This window comes from Phoenix dactylifera, chromosome 6 (genome assembly GCF_051530095.1).
Source record: "Phoenix dactylifera cultivar Ajwa chromosome 6, Ajwa_hap1_PhDact_Kaust_v1.1, whole genome shotgun sequence".
In the NCBI taxonomy this organism is placed as follows: Eukaryota; Viridiplantae; Streptophyta; class Magnoliopsida; order Arecales; family Arecaceae; genus Phoenix; species Phoenix dactylifera.
This window is the reverse complement of record NC_143195.1, coordinates 36,723,538-36,738,923: the sequence shown is the minus strand read 5'-3', so window position 1 is coordinate 36,738,923 and position 15,386 is coordinate 36,723,538. Positions and strand designations below refer to the sequence as shown.

The 15,386-nt window shown below is 37.8% G+C and overlaps 1 protein-coding gene and 1 non-coding gene across 6 annotated transcripts; both read left to right on the top strand.

Annotated features, from left to right (window-relative positions):
- ATRAD17 (RADIATION SENSITIVE 17) lies at positions 1–15,050 on the top strand. Of its 5 annotated transcripts, none has more exons than XM_089923643.1 (12): positions 1–462; positions 3,287–3,350; positions 3,723–3,808; positions 6,221–6,268; positions 7,037–7,093; positions 8,246–8,348; positions 8,577–8,887; positions 8,969–9,353; positions 11,876–11,995; positions 13,042–13,156; positions 13,240–13,300; positions 14,343–15,050. In XM_089923643.1, exons 1-12 carry the CDS (start codon positions 256–258, stop codon positions 14,589–14,591), a joined length of 1,806 nt encoding a protein of 601 aa, XP_089779769.1. In that variant the 5' UTR covers positions 1–255; the 3' UTR covers positions 14,592–15,050. The 5 variants fall into 5 exon arrangements, with proteins under 5 accessions (XP_089779769.1, XP_038982259.3, XP_038982256.3 ...); XM_039126331.3 differs by having other exon boundaries at positions 12,943–13,121; XM_039126328.3 differs by having other exon boundaries at positions 12,943–13,156.
- LOC120110959 (U6atac minor spliceosomal RNA) lies at positions 5,883–6,007 on the top strand. The gene has a single exon (XR_005512078.3). It is a non-coding gene; the product is annotated as a U6atac minor spliceosomal RNA (small nuclear RNA).
- Positions 15,051–15,386: the final 336 nt, after the last annotated feature.

The window sequence follows — 15,386 nt, the reverse complement described above, 5'->3', positions numbered from 1 at the left end:
ACCTTCGAGCCGCAAAATGCCTCTTGTTCCGCTTTTTTTTCTTCTCTTGGAAGCCACCCTTCCAAAGCCCGCCAAGCCTATCTCTGGGGTCTCTGATCTCCCTCACCTCCGAACGACACCCCCCCCTCGCCTCCGGGGCACAAGGAAGGGATCGATGCCTTCGATTCCATCCACGGAAGGCACAGGGCCATTCTCTGCTCTCTAAGAAGCGGCGGCTCCGATCGATCCGTGAGGAGATAACGGGTTTGATCTTCGATGGGGAAGCGGAGGCCCGTGGTGGTGCTATCCTCCTCCTCGGAAGAGGAGGAGGAGGGAGAGGGCAGAGCCGGCTCGGCGACTGGAGGCCGCGTATCTTCGAGGTCGAGATCAAGAACGGCACCACCGGTCGCGTCGAAGAGGCCTCGAGTTGGGAGCTCGAAGAGTTGTCGCGTCTCGAGTGAAGCATCTCAAGAACTAGAGGTGGTATGCGATTTTTGGCCCTTTAAACCGCTTTTCTTTTTATCTCTTCTTGTTTCTTTAACCAAAATTTTGATTTTGTGAACGTAAAAGAATCTTCTTGGTAGGGTTTAGTGGTTACCTATTTCCATGCCATCGTCTTCCTCTTCTTTCTTTGGGTAACAAAATCTTGATTGCTTATTTTTCATCCTTTCCTCTTTCTTATGGATTGGTTCAGTTGATTACCTTTTGATATTTAGAGACGAGGACGATAGAAATGAAGCCCCTTAGGGCTTACGACAATGTGTGACATATAATTTGTGAAAAGGATGCCTTTGAGGCTGAATATCTTTTCTCTCACCGATGATGGATGGTATAAAGCATTGGAGAGTCTGAGGTATGAACTTTGCTTGAGACCTTGACAAGTAGTTCACAAACTGGAGTGCATAAAAGGGAGCCAGAAAAATAAGATACTGCTCTACTGAGGATGTCGAATGAAGTGATAATAGATTTATTATGCTTAATGCATTCATGAACTATGGTATTTTATTCCGGTCACTGAGGAATGATCACAAGAGCATAAACTGGTTCGCAAATGTGTTAGAATTGCCCATAGAAATTACTAATAACCTTTGCCAAGGGGTTTGAACTGCAGTCAGTGTAATGTGCCAGTGGAGCTTGAAACCTGCAATTTTTTTCCAAAAGATTTGAGAACCAGGAAAATGATGATCTATAGATCATATGCTACAACATTTTTAGAGTAAGCCTACTAACATTCCCGATAAATTTCAAGGGTTTGATAATCTTATGTATTGAATCAATCAAAATGAACAGACTGGGAGTGCCTGTACGATCATGTAAAACCTCCTTCTCAAGAGGAAAATTTTTGTAGAAGGCCTGATAATTATGTTTGAATGCATAATCCCGAAGACCTGCATCGAGAAGTTTGAATGTGCACTTCTATTCAAAGAGCAAAGTGGAAAAATAAACTTGGAAAAAGAAAGCTATTTAAATCCCAAAGGATAAGGAATATAGGCAATACTTTTTATCCTAAATTCCAGCAATATATGATTCTGTCCCCTATATATGCTGATGATCATTGTCATCAGTTATGTCATCTAGATCGATTAGGTTAGGACTTCTTTTTGTTTTGTAAGTAACAAAAGGTTACTAGAATGTCAACAGGAATACACACAGAATCACAGTTCTTCTCTAGAACAAGTATGAAGTATAGCAAGATGCCTTGATAGAGCTTTACCTCTTGCACCGATCAGCATAAGGAAGTTCACCACCAAAACAAGGGAAAAATTGAGGAAGAACAACTTAATTTAATAATCAAATTACCTTGACAACACATAGATTGTTTCTGTGGGATTTTATGGAAGACTTAATCTCTAAAGTACTCTGAACTAGGTCTTGCTCAGGATTTTATGGAAGACATTTAAGGCAATCTAAACCATTAACTCAGATAAATAGATTTGTCACGACATATGAACAAATTGACTGATGGACAAAATATTTTTTTTGGTAACTTAGACACTTTTGGGAAATGCTTCTCATTGGACTTTCCTACAGCATGTATTATATAATGGAGTCACATTTTAGATTACAACAACACAAAGTATAGGTTGTAACTTAGTCTTAATCCCAATATAGACTTTGAAAATTGAAGCAAATATGAATCCTACTAATCTTCCAAGTCTTTTTTTGATAAAAGTACTCTAATCATAACCTTAAAACTACACACCTATTTGAGGCAAAAATTATCCAAGGGATCTGAAAAACAAAAAAAAATTGCAACAGCATCAAAATCCTCATTATTTATGGTTGTGTAATCCAATTTTGAGTCCTTGGGAGGAGCTGGGTGATGGATCTTTTAATTGGAAGAGAAGAGAGACAACTAGTGTTCAATTTGAGAAGTCCTATGTCAAGTCCTCAATGATGGAAAAATAATTTTGATATAGTGGTCCATAAGTCTACTTTAATAAATTGTGTCTAATAATCATTTCACCTTAAAATCATACTGTCCCAAATGATGAACCTATCAGCTATTGCTAAACATGGCTAAATTTCCAATCTAAGGTTGTTGTGAGTGTCTCAAGATCCGAAACTCAACTCCCATCCACCTCCAAAAAAAAAGAGTCCCAAAATTAGCTTTCGATCAACATTCACCGGTTTCCCTGACATTAAAAGAAAAAATAAATGAGGAAAATATGGAAACTTCTAAGCAAGAGAAAGAAAATTCTCTAAAACTATAGGAGACTAACTGATCTTTTGCATCACTTTGCATGCTATGAAGGTAAATCACATAAACTGAGACTCAAGGTTTGTGAGGTGTAACTAGATTCCTATATGAAGTGATTTAAGGCAGCTATAGTGGTTTGTTTTATCAGTGGCAGCCATGGTGCGCTTTGCTGGTCCATTCTGGCATATACTGGGCATAGTGTATCATATTGATATAGAATCAGTACATAGTATAGGGAGCATATTGAGTATCACTACATTGAAATGATGCCCTTACTGGGCATACTGATATTGCACCAAGATGGCACTACTACGATTCCAATACTAAGATCACGAACCTTGGTGGTAGCTTAATTACTTGATAAGTACTAAAGTGGTTATAATAAAGTACACATATATTGGCCATCTTACTCAGCAACTAGTTAGGAGAAAGTAATTATATCCTTTGGGAGGTTGATTCTCAACGGGCCAATTTAGTGCATGAGTTATAATTAAATGTTTTATATTTTTTTAAGCCTTGGATTTTAATTTTGTATACATTGGTTTCCTTTTCTACTCTATTTGCTTGCTTTTGTCTGAAATTTTTATATTTATTGCTTTGTTGAAGGTCAAATTTGATTTGCTCTCTGAAGATTTTTGTGAATGTCTTCATGAATTTAGAATAACACCAGGTATGTTTTCGTTTAAACTTTTAAGCTCCTGAATCTGGAACTGAGTGTAATTTTCTCTTTTATGATTGGCACCTAGAGAAATCACTAATGATTGGCAATTCTTTAGGAAGAATTCTACATATCTGCTGCTAGTTAATAGAAAAAATGTTCATTTTACATCTTAAACAAATTAGAATGGATTTGTCATATCAGAAACATAATCAACAAGCCTTGTCCCAAGCATTTAGTGCTGGCTTTATGCATCATTGTTTGCCAATTGTTGATGTTAGAGGAAATCATCTATAGTATAAAATGCTTAGCTATGTTTCTGATTGTATTTACTATATATGCAATTTCAAACTGTTATTTGCTGAGATGGGCAATTTGAATCAGGTTTTACATGCACAGATGGGATAGAGCTTTGGGTTGACAAACATAAACCCCGATCCTTGCCTGAGCTTGCTGTTCACAAAAAGAAGGTTTTTGTTTCTTGCAGTGATGCTGTACATAAAGAGCATGATGGCTTCTTTTAACTAATTTCTTTGTAGTATGTACATTTGTTTTTCTTTTTTTCACCCTGGGTTTTCATTTCGTGTAGTTGTATAGGACCATCAATAGAATTTTTCGTCCCTTAATTTATTAAATTTTGCTTAAACTTGTTTTAAAAGGTAAGTGCAATCAGGAGAAACATAAGTACAAGTAAATGACGATGGCCGTCCGTTAGATTTAAAAAGGGTGGGAGGTAGGAAAAAATGAGGACTGAAATCTCACAAAACCACAGTATGGAACCTTGCTTTTGGTTTTAGTGGAGCAAACAAGTTTTGGTTTTGATAGAGTTGGCAGTTTCATGGTCTCTATCTCTATTTGAAAACTTTAAATGTCTCAAATGGTTAATTAAAAGTAGAGAAAAATTTTGGAGATTAAGGATGTAAAATATGCAAGAAACTTATTAGGCATCATTCTAGAGTATACTATTCTGTTTGAAATCTTTGAATATATCCTTTCGGATTTATGTTTGTATTCACTAAGTATTTAGTATATGGAATATGCACCCCTCGCGGGTTTGGGGTTTATCTAGCCAAGCACTCATTTTTGGCTTTTGGAATAGACTTGTCCTCTAACAAGAGATAAACCCCTCGAAATGGTAGTTATTGCTACTGGGGTTTGGAAAATTTATGGTTCTTCTTATGCATGGTTATTGCTCATATTTTGGATTTATGGTCTTATTGCTTATAATTTGGAGTCATGGTTACTATATATGATGTTGTCTTTCTGATGAACATTTTAAATACTGTGGGATGGGCCATCTTAGCTTTTGTGTGGAATGGGACGCCCTGCATACCGACATTTGGGATGGTGGATGTCTTGTCCCATTGCGGTCCATTTCCCAACTCATCCCATTCCAACATTCAAGCTAGTGGAATGCTTTCAATCTCACCAAAATTTAAAGCCTTGCATCTAATTACTTTCTTATGCTTTGCTAATGAACATGTCTCTATGTGCAAAAAATTATATAACATTAATCGAGGCCATGGGTTGTAAGGGGGGTGGGAGCAGGGCACTATTAAAAGTGAAAATCTCTCCATGCCCGGTCATTTTTCTGCAAATAGAAGAAGGGTAATTTTTTCTAAAGAAAAATATACCATTATTTTTGGCCATGGACTGGGTGCTGAGGATTGGGGGGTGCGAGAGTGCGTTGTATTGGGTGATATTTACATTCCAACTGTGGCAGGAGGAAATCCCTCCATACCCAGTTTTCCACAAATGGGAGAAGGGGAATTTAGTCCAAAACGGCAAATTATATGCCATTGTGATAGACTAGTGGGTTGTCTGCAGGGCAATTTTGTCCAAAATATATAAACAAGCACATATCCTATGAACTTATTCCTCCAACCCAGCGGCATCAACAAAGGATATGCCATGCAGTTATCCATCAAACTAGAAACACAAAAATCCTATCCGGCCAAAATTATTATCACTTTCAAATTTATTCAGCAACCGAATGCGGCCTAAATGAAACATTTTTTAAGTAAATTATTATAACAGACTGTTTTTTAAGGGTATATCTCATTTTTTATGTTTTGAGGGCAATCCAAGCAAGCAATTGTTGACTCTAGTAATTCCAGCCATGTTCCACATGCCTAGCAAACAACTAATTTTACTGTTAAGCTAAGGTTGTTTCGCTTTCAACCAAGGTTTGCTGTCTCGGTACCGGACCCCGCACTAGTGCCACACTAGCAGCGTTGGTACAATACGGTATGGTATGGAACTCGGTACGCCATCCGTACCGAATACGGGTATTGTACCGGTATGGTACAGTACACTCTGTACTGCTCGGTTCGGGCTAATTTGGCATACCATGCTTTCAACCGAACACTTATCATTTTTTATGTTATGTTCCCATATTTTGTGTTGCCAAACCACTGGCTTAGTATGATTTTTCTCTTTTATTATAAACGATACTAACTCACATGTATGTTTTCAAGTTTTATTTTCCCTAAGTTGCTCCCACCTCCCACCTTAGAATAACCACTCCAAAAGGGAACTGCATGAGGGTTTGTTGAAAGGAGAGATTGGCATATCTCTTGACAAGGATGGCAACGACCTTTGCCCTTTGGGCTTCATGTTACACATATGGTTAAGGCTACCTGCTTCTACAAATCTTACCCACAATTTTCAACTTTTCTTTTTTAACATCGAAAAAAAGAAAGTGACTTGCATCTGCGAGTGAATGAGAACGTGATGGTAATGCTAATGCTGTTTTGGTAAAATGCCTACTGCTTATTTTTTATTAGTATAACATTGCACCATTAACTTTTTTCTTGAGCTTTATATCTGAAAATTATATCTGTAAAAATGTTTTTTTTGTTTTTGAATTTTTTTCATTTCAGGCTGAAGAAGTGAAGAAATGGATGGAAGAAAGGGTAAAGACGCCACAGGTGATTTAATCTTATCATTACCTTTTTTTCTTCGCCAAACCTGATCTTGGAATGGTGTATGCTCAGATATGTAAGTGACCATTCACTCTTTGTTCATTGATTTTGTACCCTTGTCATATCTTTGCAAACTCGTGTTGCACTGTTAAAACTTGATTATGTACACATAGGGTTGACTGCTCTGATAGAATCATTGTGCATAGTTAAAGTTCTGAAGTGAGGAGTGATGCAAGAAAACCAATAGAAATTCTAGGTAGCATAATGAAAAAGAGTTCTTTACTTGAGTGTGGAGAAACAATTTTCGACAGAAAAATATAATGAACAGAAGAATGCTTTCGTAATTTACTTGAATGGGAGCTGATGATCGACTGTTATGGCTTTCCAAACTATTGGCTGCCGTCAAATTGAAAATTTGACTCTTTCATACTGATGTTTAATCATACCAACACTCTTCAAAGAAAATCAAAATCCTAAGCTACATAGACCAAATGGCTCCCTATTAACTAAAAAGCCACAGTAGACCAAAATTATGCTCCTACACTATAGATAGTATGCAGGTCTACCATATTTTTTGACTTGCTAAAGTTTTACTGATTAACATCAATATTTCTTGTACTGATTTGATTTGCAGACCCTTGATATGCTATTTACATGATTTACTTCTTTAATGTTACATGCTCCTAGCTGTTTGTTTAACTATGCATGTTTCTATCAGTTTCTGTGATAGTAACAGATGTACTATAATGAGATTGTTTTCTCCCTGTATAACAGGAAGGCTTCGGCAACTGTGCTCTTGTTATCACTGGACAAGCTGGAGTTGGAAAATCTGTATGTTTTTGTTTTTGTAAGGCATTGATGCTTTTCACCTGTTTGTGATTACTCTGTCAGGCACTGATCCCTCATTGCTTTTAGTACTCAAGTGGTGCATTCGAGGATTATATTAAGTCACTAGTCATTCTGGTTCTCTTGTTCTACCATAACAAATTTGCAATAACATCTTACTAGTGTTGGGCAGGTATAATGCATATGAGAGGAAGCACAGGGGCTGTGTTTCTGTTTTAATGAATGATTTATATTGTTTGTGTATATACTCCCACTTCTGGCTGGTTTATTTTCTTCTGTCTCTTTAGCAAGAAGTGAGCGAGGAGAAATCTGATTATGAGAGCTTGGAGTTTCTGTAGAGATCATGAGAGTGGCAATGTGTGAAGTCCATCATCTGGGCCAAGGAGTTAAGATTTTAATAGTAGAGATTAGCTAACCATTGCAATCTCAATATTGGATCCTATATTGGCACCATGCTGATACAATGTCAGTATGTATGAGGGTCGGTTTGCGTACGAATCTCAGTATAAATCTCAATTTAATAATGGTACAGTACAATATGGCCGATAGGGAGCGGTATGCACCAATATAGCAAACCTTGATTCTAACGATTCCATAATGTCATAATTGAAAGGATAGTTTGTTGTAAAAAATAGAACAGATTGGCTATTACTAATTGGTTCTGTTAAGCACTTTTCCCCTCATTTACAAAATGAACCGATATTTGTAACAGCTGATCCTTTATCAGTCTGAATACCTATTTATTTTTAACTGTTACAATCTTTCGGGCATATTAATCTTGCTTCTATGGCTAGTTTTTTGCTGTTCATTTCTGAATGGAACATTTTATGCATGTAGATATGAACTTTTTCAAGATATCCTGTGCTGTCTAAACTTTGAAGCTCATATGTCAGAAAGCTGATTGAAAGATATTTAGTGTGTTTTTAGTTGCGCAGTTCTTAACTATCACATATATTAAATAATCAGATAAGACACTTGTCCAGGGGAAGAAGCTTTTTTTTGTTGATTGTAATCCACTTTCATCTGAAGCTGTGGTTTGTCTTCTAGTAAATTAGCTAACTATATCATATTATTTTGTAACATTATACTAAAAATATTTCTGGGCTTATATGTATGAGGGCAAAATCTCTCTTACAGGCAGCCGTTCGTGTAATAGCATCACAACTTGGAGCTGAATTGTGTGAATGGATGACTCCCACACCTACACTCTGGCAAGAGTATATACATAATACTAATTCAGGTACTTCACATTGTAGTTGCAATTAAGTTTGCAGGTTAACTTGATATTTTGATTCTCACATATTGGAACTATACACCAAACAAATGTTCTGTAAACAGATAAGTCAAACTTTTGATAGGCCTTTTGTCAGGCCAAGATTTTCTCCTTGTAAAATATTATAATTATTAGACAGTTGGTGTTCTAATTTTTGTTTTATTTTATAACAACTGATACTGATGCGTTTTTTAGAAATACGCTACATGTCAAAGTTGGATGAGTTTGAAAACTTTGTAGAAAAGATCAGAAAGTATTCATTGCTTCATCCAATGAAGATAGGAGGATCGAGAAAACCAGTTATTCTCTTAATCGACGACATTCCTGTGACAACTGGAAGAGTTGCTTTTGCAAGATTAAACAAATGCTTAACAACTCTTACTCAATCAACTCAAGTTCCAACAGTTATTTTGATCACTGAGTATCATAAAACGGAGTCTGGTGACAATGCCACACACTACTGGGAAGAACTTGCGTCATCTCTTGAGAGAGCTGGGGCTTATAAGGTAAGGTTTCCTGCAGACCTTTTGTGCAGTTAGTAAATCATCAAATTATTCAGAGAAGTGTCTCAATTTGCTTGTGTGCAGGTAGCTTTCAATCCTATTACAGTAAATTCTATCAGGAAAACGCTCAGTAAAATATGTCAGGAAGAGAAGTGTCATGTGACTGCAGAGGGGATAGATCAGATAGCAAAATCCAGTGGAGGTGACATCAGACATGCTATAACATCTTTGCAGTATTCTTGTCTCAAACCAGATAGATTTTTTACTTTGCCTGCATCAACTCTAAGTAACTCTTACTGTGAAATGAATTCCGATAAGTCCAAATTATTGTCAATTTCAAGCCATGAAGATGGCAACCCTGATTGCAAGATATCCTTGCCATGTGGAAGAGATGAAACACTTACAATTTTCCATGCCTTGGGGAAGTTTTTGCACAATAAGAGGGTGGCAGTAGATCCATGTGCACTGGGTATGTATAATGATTACACACACACACAATACTTTTAGAGCATTGGATCTAAATTGGTTACTTAAGATCGTATATGTAGCATGATATATAAGTTTGGTATTGATTGGCACCTAGTTTGATAACTTTGTTCTGCAGTTTACCAAGATTGTCTTCAGGAGGTCCAAATAAATGCATGGGGATGCTTCTTTTAAATTTGCTAATCCTTATTTGCTATCCTTGTGTTGCATTGTTAAATTTCGTGATGTTTGTCACTGTATCTTTTTTTCAATAACTACATCATTTTGCCATCCTCAGTGGATTGATGGACCATGAATTTCTCATCACTTTGAAATTGTATATTATTCTTATTGAAGCAAGAGTTCTCAATTTTTTAATGACTACCATCTAAATCTTTTTGGGTTCTAAAAACCTAAAGGTGAGCATTTCTTTTGTTGTGCATGACCAATAAATTTCAATACCACATTATCTTCTTAAAGTGTAACACTTGTGTTCTGATGTATGCCTTGCCTATAAATCAGGCCCTGATCCAACATGTCTTGAAATCAAGCCATTTAAATAGCAGTTTGGTAGGTTTTTGTAAACTGACAACCTGATTGGGAGCTTATGACCTGATTAACCTGATTAAGAATTGGATTGGGCTGGGTTTGGGTCAATCCTACCCAACTACAACCTGACTCAAGTCTATTATGTATTATATGGTGCATAAATATTATACATTGTATTAATATTTTGTTATAGGTCTAATGTTGGATCTTCATCTAATGGTTGGCCTAGTGTGCGTTTCTCTAGAGATTTGGGAACCAGGAGAGGAGACTTCCCAAGACCCAAAATCCCAATCCCCTTGAAAATCCTAATTTCCTTGCTTAGCTGCCATGAGTCTGTCTCTGGTCCTCCTCTGTTCTGTACCTTTGTGAAGTCTCCTCTCAACCACTAGCAATCCATGTGAAACATTTCTCTCCACGCCATCCAGTTCTCTTACTTCCTTGATGTATAACAGAAAAAAAAGACTCATGTGCATCCAAACTCATTTCTACATGCATTCAGTGAAAATTGTCCTTGAGTGCACCCCTTAGTGTAGTTAGTGGATCCGAGATAGTAGATTAAATGTTAGGTGGTTTTCCTTGGCTGATAATTTGATTAGAGCCTAATTATGATTGCAGCATCTTCTATATTCGGATTAGTTGTAATTCTGCATTGGTTGTGCTTTTTGTAATTAAGAGTATCATCTCTAGGATGATGAAACCACCATGATTGGATCTCTTAAAATTTGTAGAATGCTATGTTCCACTAATTCACTGTCAGTCTCCACCATAGTCGGCGGAATCGTCTCAAACCGCCTGGTTCGGGGTGCGTCAAGTCGTACTGGTGGTGGACCAGGACGGTTCCAACAACCAAAATGAGAAACTAGCGATGGAGGGGGAGAAGGAGAAGGAAAGAGAGGAAAAGAGAGAGAGTGTGGAGGGAGGGAGAGGAAGGAAGAGAGAGGGAGGGTGGCAGCCGACTGGTGAAGGGCCAAGGAGCCACACGAAGGGGCGGAGGAGAGGCTCCGCCTCCGGTTTTGCCGACTTCACTGAAAATTTTCGAAAATAAAAAGAGGCCTCCTTTGGAACCCTTGTTTTGTACGAAGCAGACGAACTGGAGGCGGACCCCCTTCTCCGCCCCTCCGTGCGGCTCTCTGGTCCTCTGTCGACTTCCGCCAAATGTCCACCACCCTCCTCCTCTCTCCCTCCCTCTGTCCCCCTTCTCTCTCCTTCTCTCTCCCATTCTTCCTCTCTCCCACCCCCTCTACTGTCGGTATGGGCCCGGCACAGAACGACATAGGGGCATACTGACCCATGCTGCTAGGCAACCGGTCCGGACCCCGGTTCCGACGCAGCAATCCTTGGTCTCCGCCATTGAAGAGCATAACTAGTAGCTCCCTTCTATATTACCACCTTTATCTGGTGCGATCACTCTAGCTTTGTTAGCATTCGGTATTTTATTCATGGCCAAACTATCATGAAGTTGTTCAGGTTTCAGTTGGATTACAAGATATCTGTTTATCGCAGCAAAGGGTCTCCATCTCCATGAATCCCCATGGTATGATTGTTGGATCAACATCAAAATCTAGTAGCTGATGTTTTCTTTACATCATGGTAGGGTTTTTTTGTTTAGATAGTATCTTTAATCAGGCAATCATTCTTCATCCCCGGCTTTTGAATTTGCAACCCTTTTTCTTTTTCTTCTTCTTCTTTTTTTTGTTTTGAGACTTTTACCCCTTTACTAGCAACGGCTCATTGTAATCCTTAGTAGTTGAACATAATAAATTCTTATCACCTATTTTTTGGTGTAATCATCATATGTTTACTTTGGTATACTACTCTCCCCTACACCATTTACCTTCTCTCTGGCCATGCATGAACAAAGTAAAAGAATCAACTTTTGTTGTTTGCCTTTTATATTGTATTTATTATCTCTTGGAGGATGTTATTCTTTCTTTGCCCTGTGTCTTGATCATTTATCACTTGCTGCTGTGGAACCAGATTCATTTGCTTTGCAGGAGAGATTTGCAAGGAATCCACTGAAAATGGATACTCCAGAGAAAGTTCTTTCTCAGGCACATGGGCAAGTGCGGCCTATTGTTGATTTTCTCCATGAAAATGGTAATACTTCTACCATTATCCTGGTTTTCCACTTCATCGTGTCTAGAAACTTGCTGAGTATTTACAATTCATACTAGAATATGTGTTTGCCCTAGTAAATTATTTGTGACAAAATTTTAATTTTCTTTTTTTGTACATGCTTGTTATATCATGAAGAGAAAGTGTTGATTCTTTTAAATGGCAATTAGCAATAGTTCAGCTTTTGTGGAAGTCATTCTGATGAATGGACTCAAAACCATGTCTTGGATGGATTGCTTAGTTAATTTGATGAGGTCATTCACAATATGGCATTCTGTTATACCAGTGACAAAATTTGGTTCTCCAATGTATGTTGTAGTGATGGTGCTTGACTTGTTCCTTTCCAATTCACTGTGTTGTTGTTCAGGAAATTTCTTTTTGCTAACCTCGATTGAGTTGTGGATAGCTAATTTCTTGGTGTAGGCGATTATCAAACTTACTGTTTTTATTCCATGCATGCAATTAAACATGAAGTTGAGAAACTTGCGGCAAAGACAACATTGTGTATTTGTGAGAGTCTAGAATATGATTTTTGATCCATCTAACGGCAATTTCAATGTTTCAATATTCTGGTCGAATTTCTAGTATGGACTTTGTTCTTTGTTGCCAAAGTGTGAACCCTTTTTGGGAGAAAGGGAGGGAAACCCACGCCTACCATACTTATCCAGGTCCAGCCTTTTGGAATTGCACCACCCAACAATCAAACCTAGAACCTGTGGTTGCTAATTAGAGGGGTATTACCACTGGGGCAGGCCCATAAATGTAAATTATCCCATAAAATGCTTGTTATCTTAATTTGGACTGCTTAAGGTTGTAAATTGGTATTTAATATGAGAAAGAAATTAACCTTGTTACTTCGGTTGCACTCTGAATGTCATGATATTTAAGTATCCTTGTAAATGTAACTAGACCCACGTCTCTTTCTGCAGTTCTCGATTTTATCAGTGATGAGGAAGTTGATAATGTATGGTTGGTCACGTCTTATTTAAGTGATGCTGACTGCCTTCTTGGTGGTGTTCTACGCCCAGCAAGGCGTCAGATGATACCTGAGATATACGACGTGGAAAGTGTAGCACAAGCATTTGCTGCTTCAGTGGCAATACGTGGGGTACTATTTGCAAATTCTAAGCCCTCACCTTCAAGGTCTCTTTGCTCGGTTATTCTATAATAGTAGTATATAATCAGTTCGACATGAAGCTTCTTAACTATGGGTCGTGATATGGCAGGTGGCACACCATCCGCCGCCCAAGGCTTTGGCAAGTTGAGCAATCATCAAGACACAATAAGGTAGATCAGTTATATTATATCAGCTGATATTGATGGCCTTGTTGAAAGATAGCAGACTTATCTAAAACTGATATATCACATGTTAGTGTGTGTGTGCAAAGAGCTAATAGTTATCTGTTCTGTTCTGTCTCTGTAAGGAGGATAAACTTTTGGTTGTCAATCAGTGAGCACCAAGGGTAGAAAAACCTTAAAGGCTATGCCCCAGTGGAGAAAGACCTCCAGATTGTGATTTCCATAAAATTCTGCTTCTGGCTTGGTGTCACAACTGGGAACTTCATGGGGGACACCATCAAAAGTTATTTAGAGAGGGAAAATTTTCTCTTATTGTTAGATACGTGACACCATCAATATTTCTTGTTGATAGGTTGGTGTTAGCATTATTGGAAAGAGAACTGTCTTATCCTTTCATTCATTTCTTCTTTATCCAACCTCTTAAATTCTTGGAAGAAAAAGCACTTAAGAGAGAGCTTCCGTCCTTTGCTGTGATAGCCTAATAAACGTCCTTTTCAAATGGAACAATCCCCAGATATCAGAGACCTTTTTGTCCAATTTATGCGGGGGTTATAAACTTGTTATGCAGTAGCCAAATTATTCTCTAATAAGTTTTCCTCTTGTAGCTTGCTTCAGGACTACTGCAAGAGGTAAACTGGTTTGAGAAAATAATTTTGTAGAATTAGCTTCAACGTATAACCCCACTTGGGAATCATAAGTTTGGTTGGTGGGCGTGTTAAGCATCTGTAGAATCTCTGCAGCAGGAACCAAACCCTTGATACTGTCACCAAGCACAAATTAGTAGGAAACAAAAACGAAAATACAAGTCCTAGTTCATACATATTATTAGATGCTTAGATGCCCCATAAAGTTTGGATAGGTCAGTGTCTCATGACTTAAAATTACTTGCTTCATTGATCTAAATTTCATGTGAATCGATTACTCTTAAACCACACCTAGGCATGGACATTTTATCCAGCTGTCTTGTTATTACATGTGCACGTCCTACTCCCTCTTTAGCTTCCATTGATTTCTCTGTCCGGAAATACAGACTCAGATGCTGTTGGAGAGAGGTGACACCTACAACAGTTCAAGCTTGTGCGGCATGTCCTACAAAGCTGCTGAATGTAGACCTACAATTAAATGGCTTAGCACGCAGACATTGCTGGATGTTCATAAGCATAAAAATCTTTTACATTATCCAGAAGGTGAGGAGGATAACTCTGATTTGTTGGGCATAGATAAAAAAGGAAGCAACTCCGAGGAAAGTGAAGAAGATGATGATATTGAAGATTGGTAGACCTTTTTTTGCTTGTATTCCTCGTTATTGTGATGGTTGTATATCCAGAGATTATATGGCAATATAAACCGAGAATCACATTTGGACATTTTGGCAAGAGAAACTCTTCATCCCAGAAGCTCTGTGATATGTGGGTGTATATCAGGGCATTCAGGTCTTGTGGAATCACTTAATTATTAAAACTTGCATTTGCCTCACCTCGTTCTGCACATCCAAAACGAGGTTGTAGCATGTTCAGATGGGCCACAGTCTGGATTGGGCAAGCACGAAGAAGCAAACCCTCCAAGTTGTATTCAACATCTGATGTGCTCAATTTTTTTGTAGTGAAAATTTTCATTTTGGTGTCTTCGGAATGAACATAGTGAAAACGGTTAACGTGACTGTTTTGTATATTAGTTGAATGAAACATTGTAAATGTGAATGCCATATTATGCGAAGGAAAATTGTTTGCTCACCTCATCTTTGGTTGCGATAGTCAAAGCAACATCTAAATCTTGTATGATGATCCTAACTTGACCATACTCCAAGCCCGTGAAACAGCTGGGGCTGAAGGCCTGACTGTCATATAACCCAACTCTCAGCAAAATGTCTACATATTTCTGAGACTTTACGTTTATGTTGGATTATTGAGTTTCTATTGACTTATTTCAATCTTTTTTTTTTTTTTTCCGAAGCTTGTTTGCAACAAAAATATTATCCGCACCTACGGTGTAAAATTTGCATCTGGAAAAACTTAAGATAATTTTCAACTGATTGCGAGTTTTTTTACGAAAAAAGTCGCTAAAATTTAATTTG

Bases quoted from the DNA above. Each gene is read 5' to 3' on its own strand.
- ATRAD17 (XM_039126328.3), top strand. From the start codon at position 256: ATGGGGAAGCGGAGGCCCGTGGTGGTGCTATCCTCCTCCTCGGAAGAG. The intron at 3,809-6,220 runs GTTTTTGTTTCT...TTTTCATTTCAG, and splicing joins TTGCTGTTCACAAAAAGAAG to GCTGAAGAAGTGAAGAAATG. The intron at 8,888-8,968 runs GTAAGGTTTCCT...GCTTGTGTGCAG, and splicing joins AGAGAGCTGGGGCTTATAAG to GTAGCTTTCAATCCTATTAC.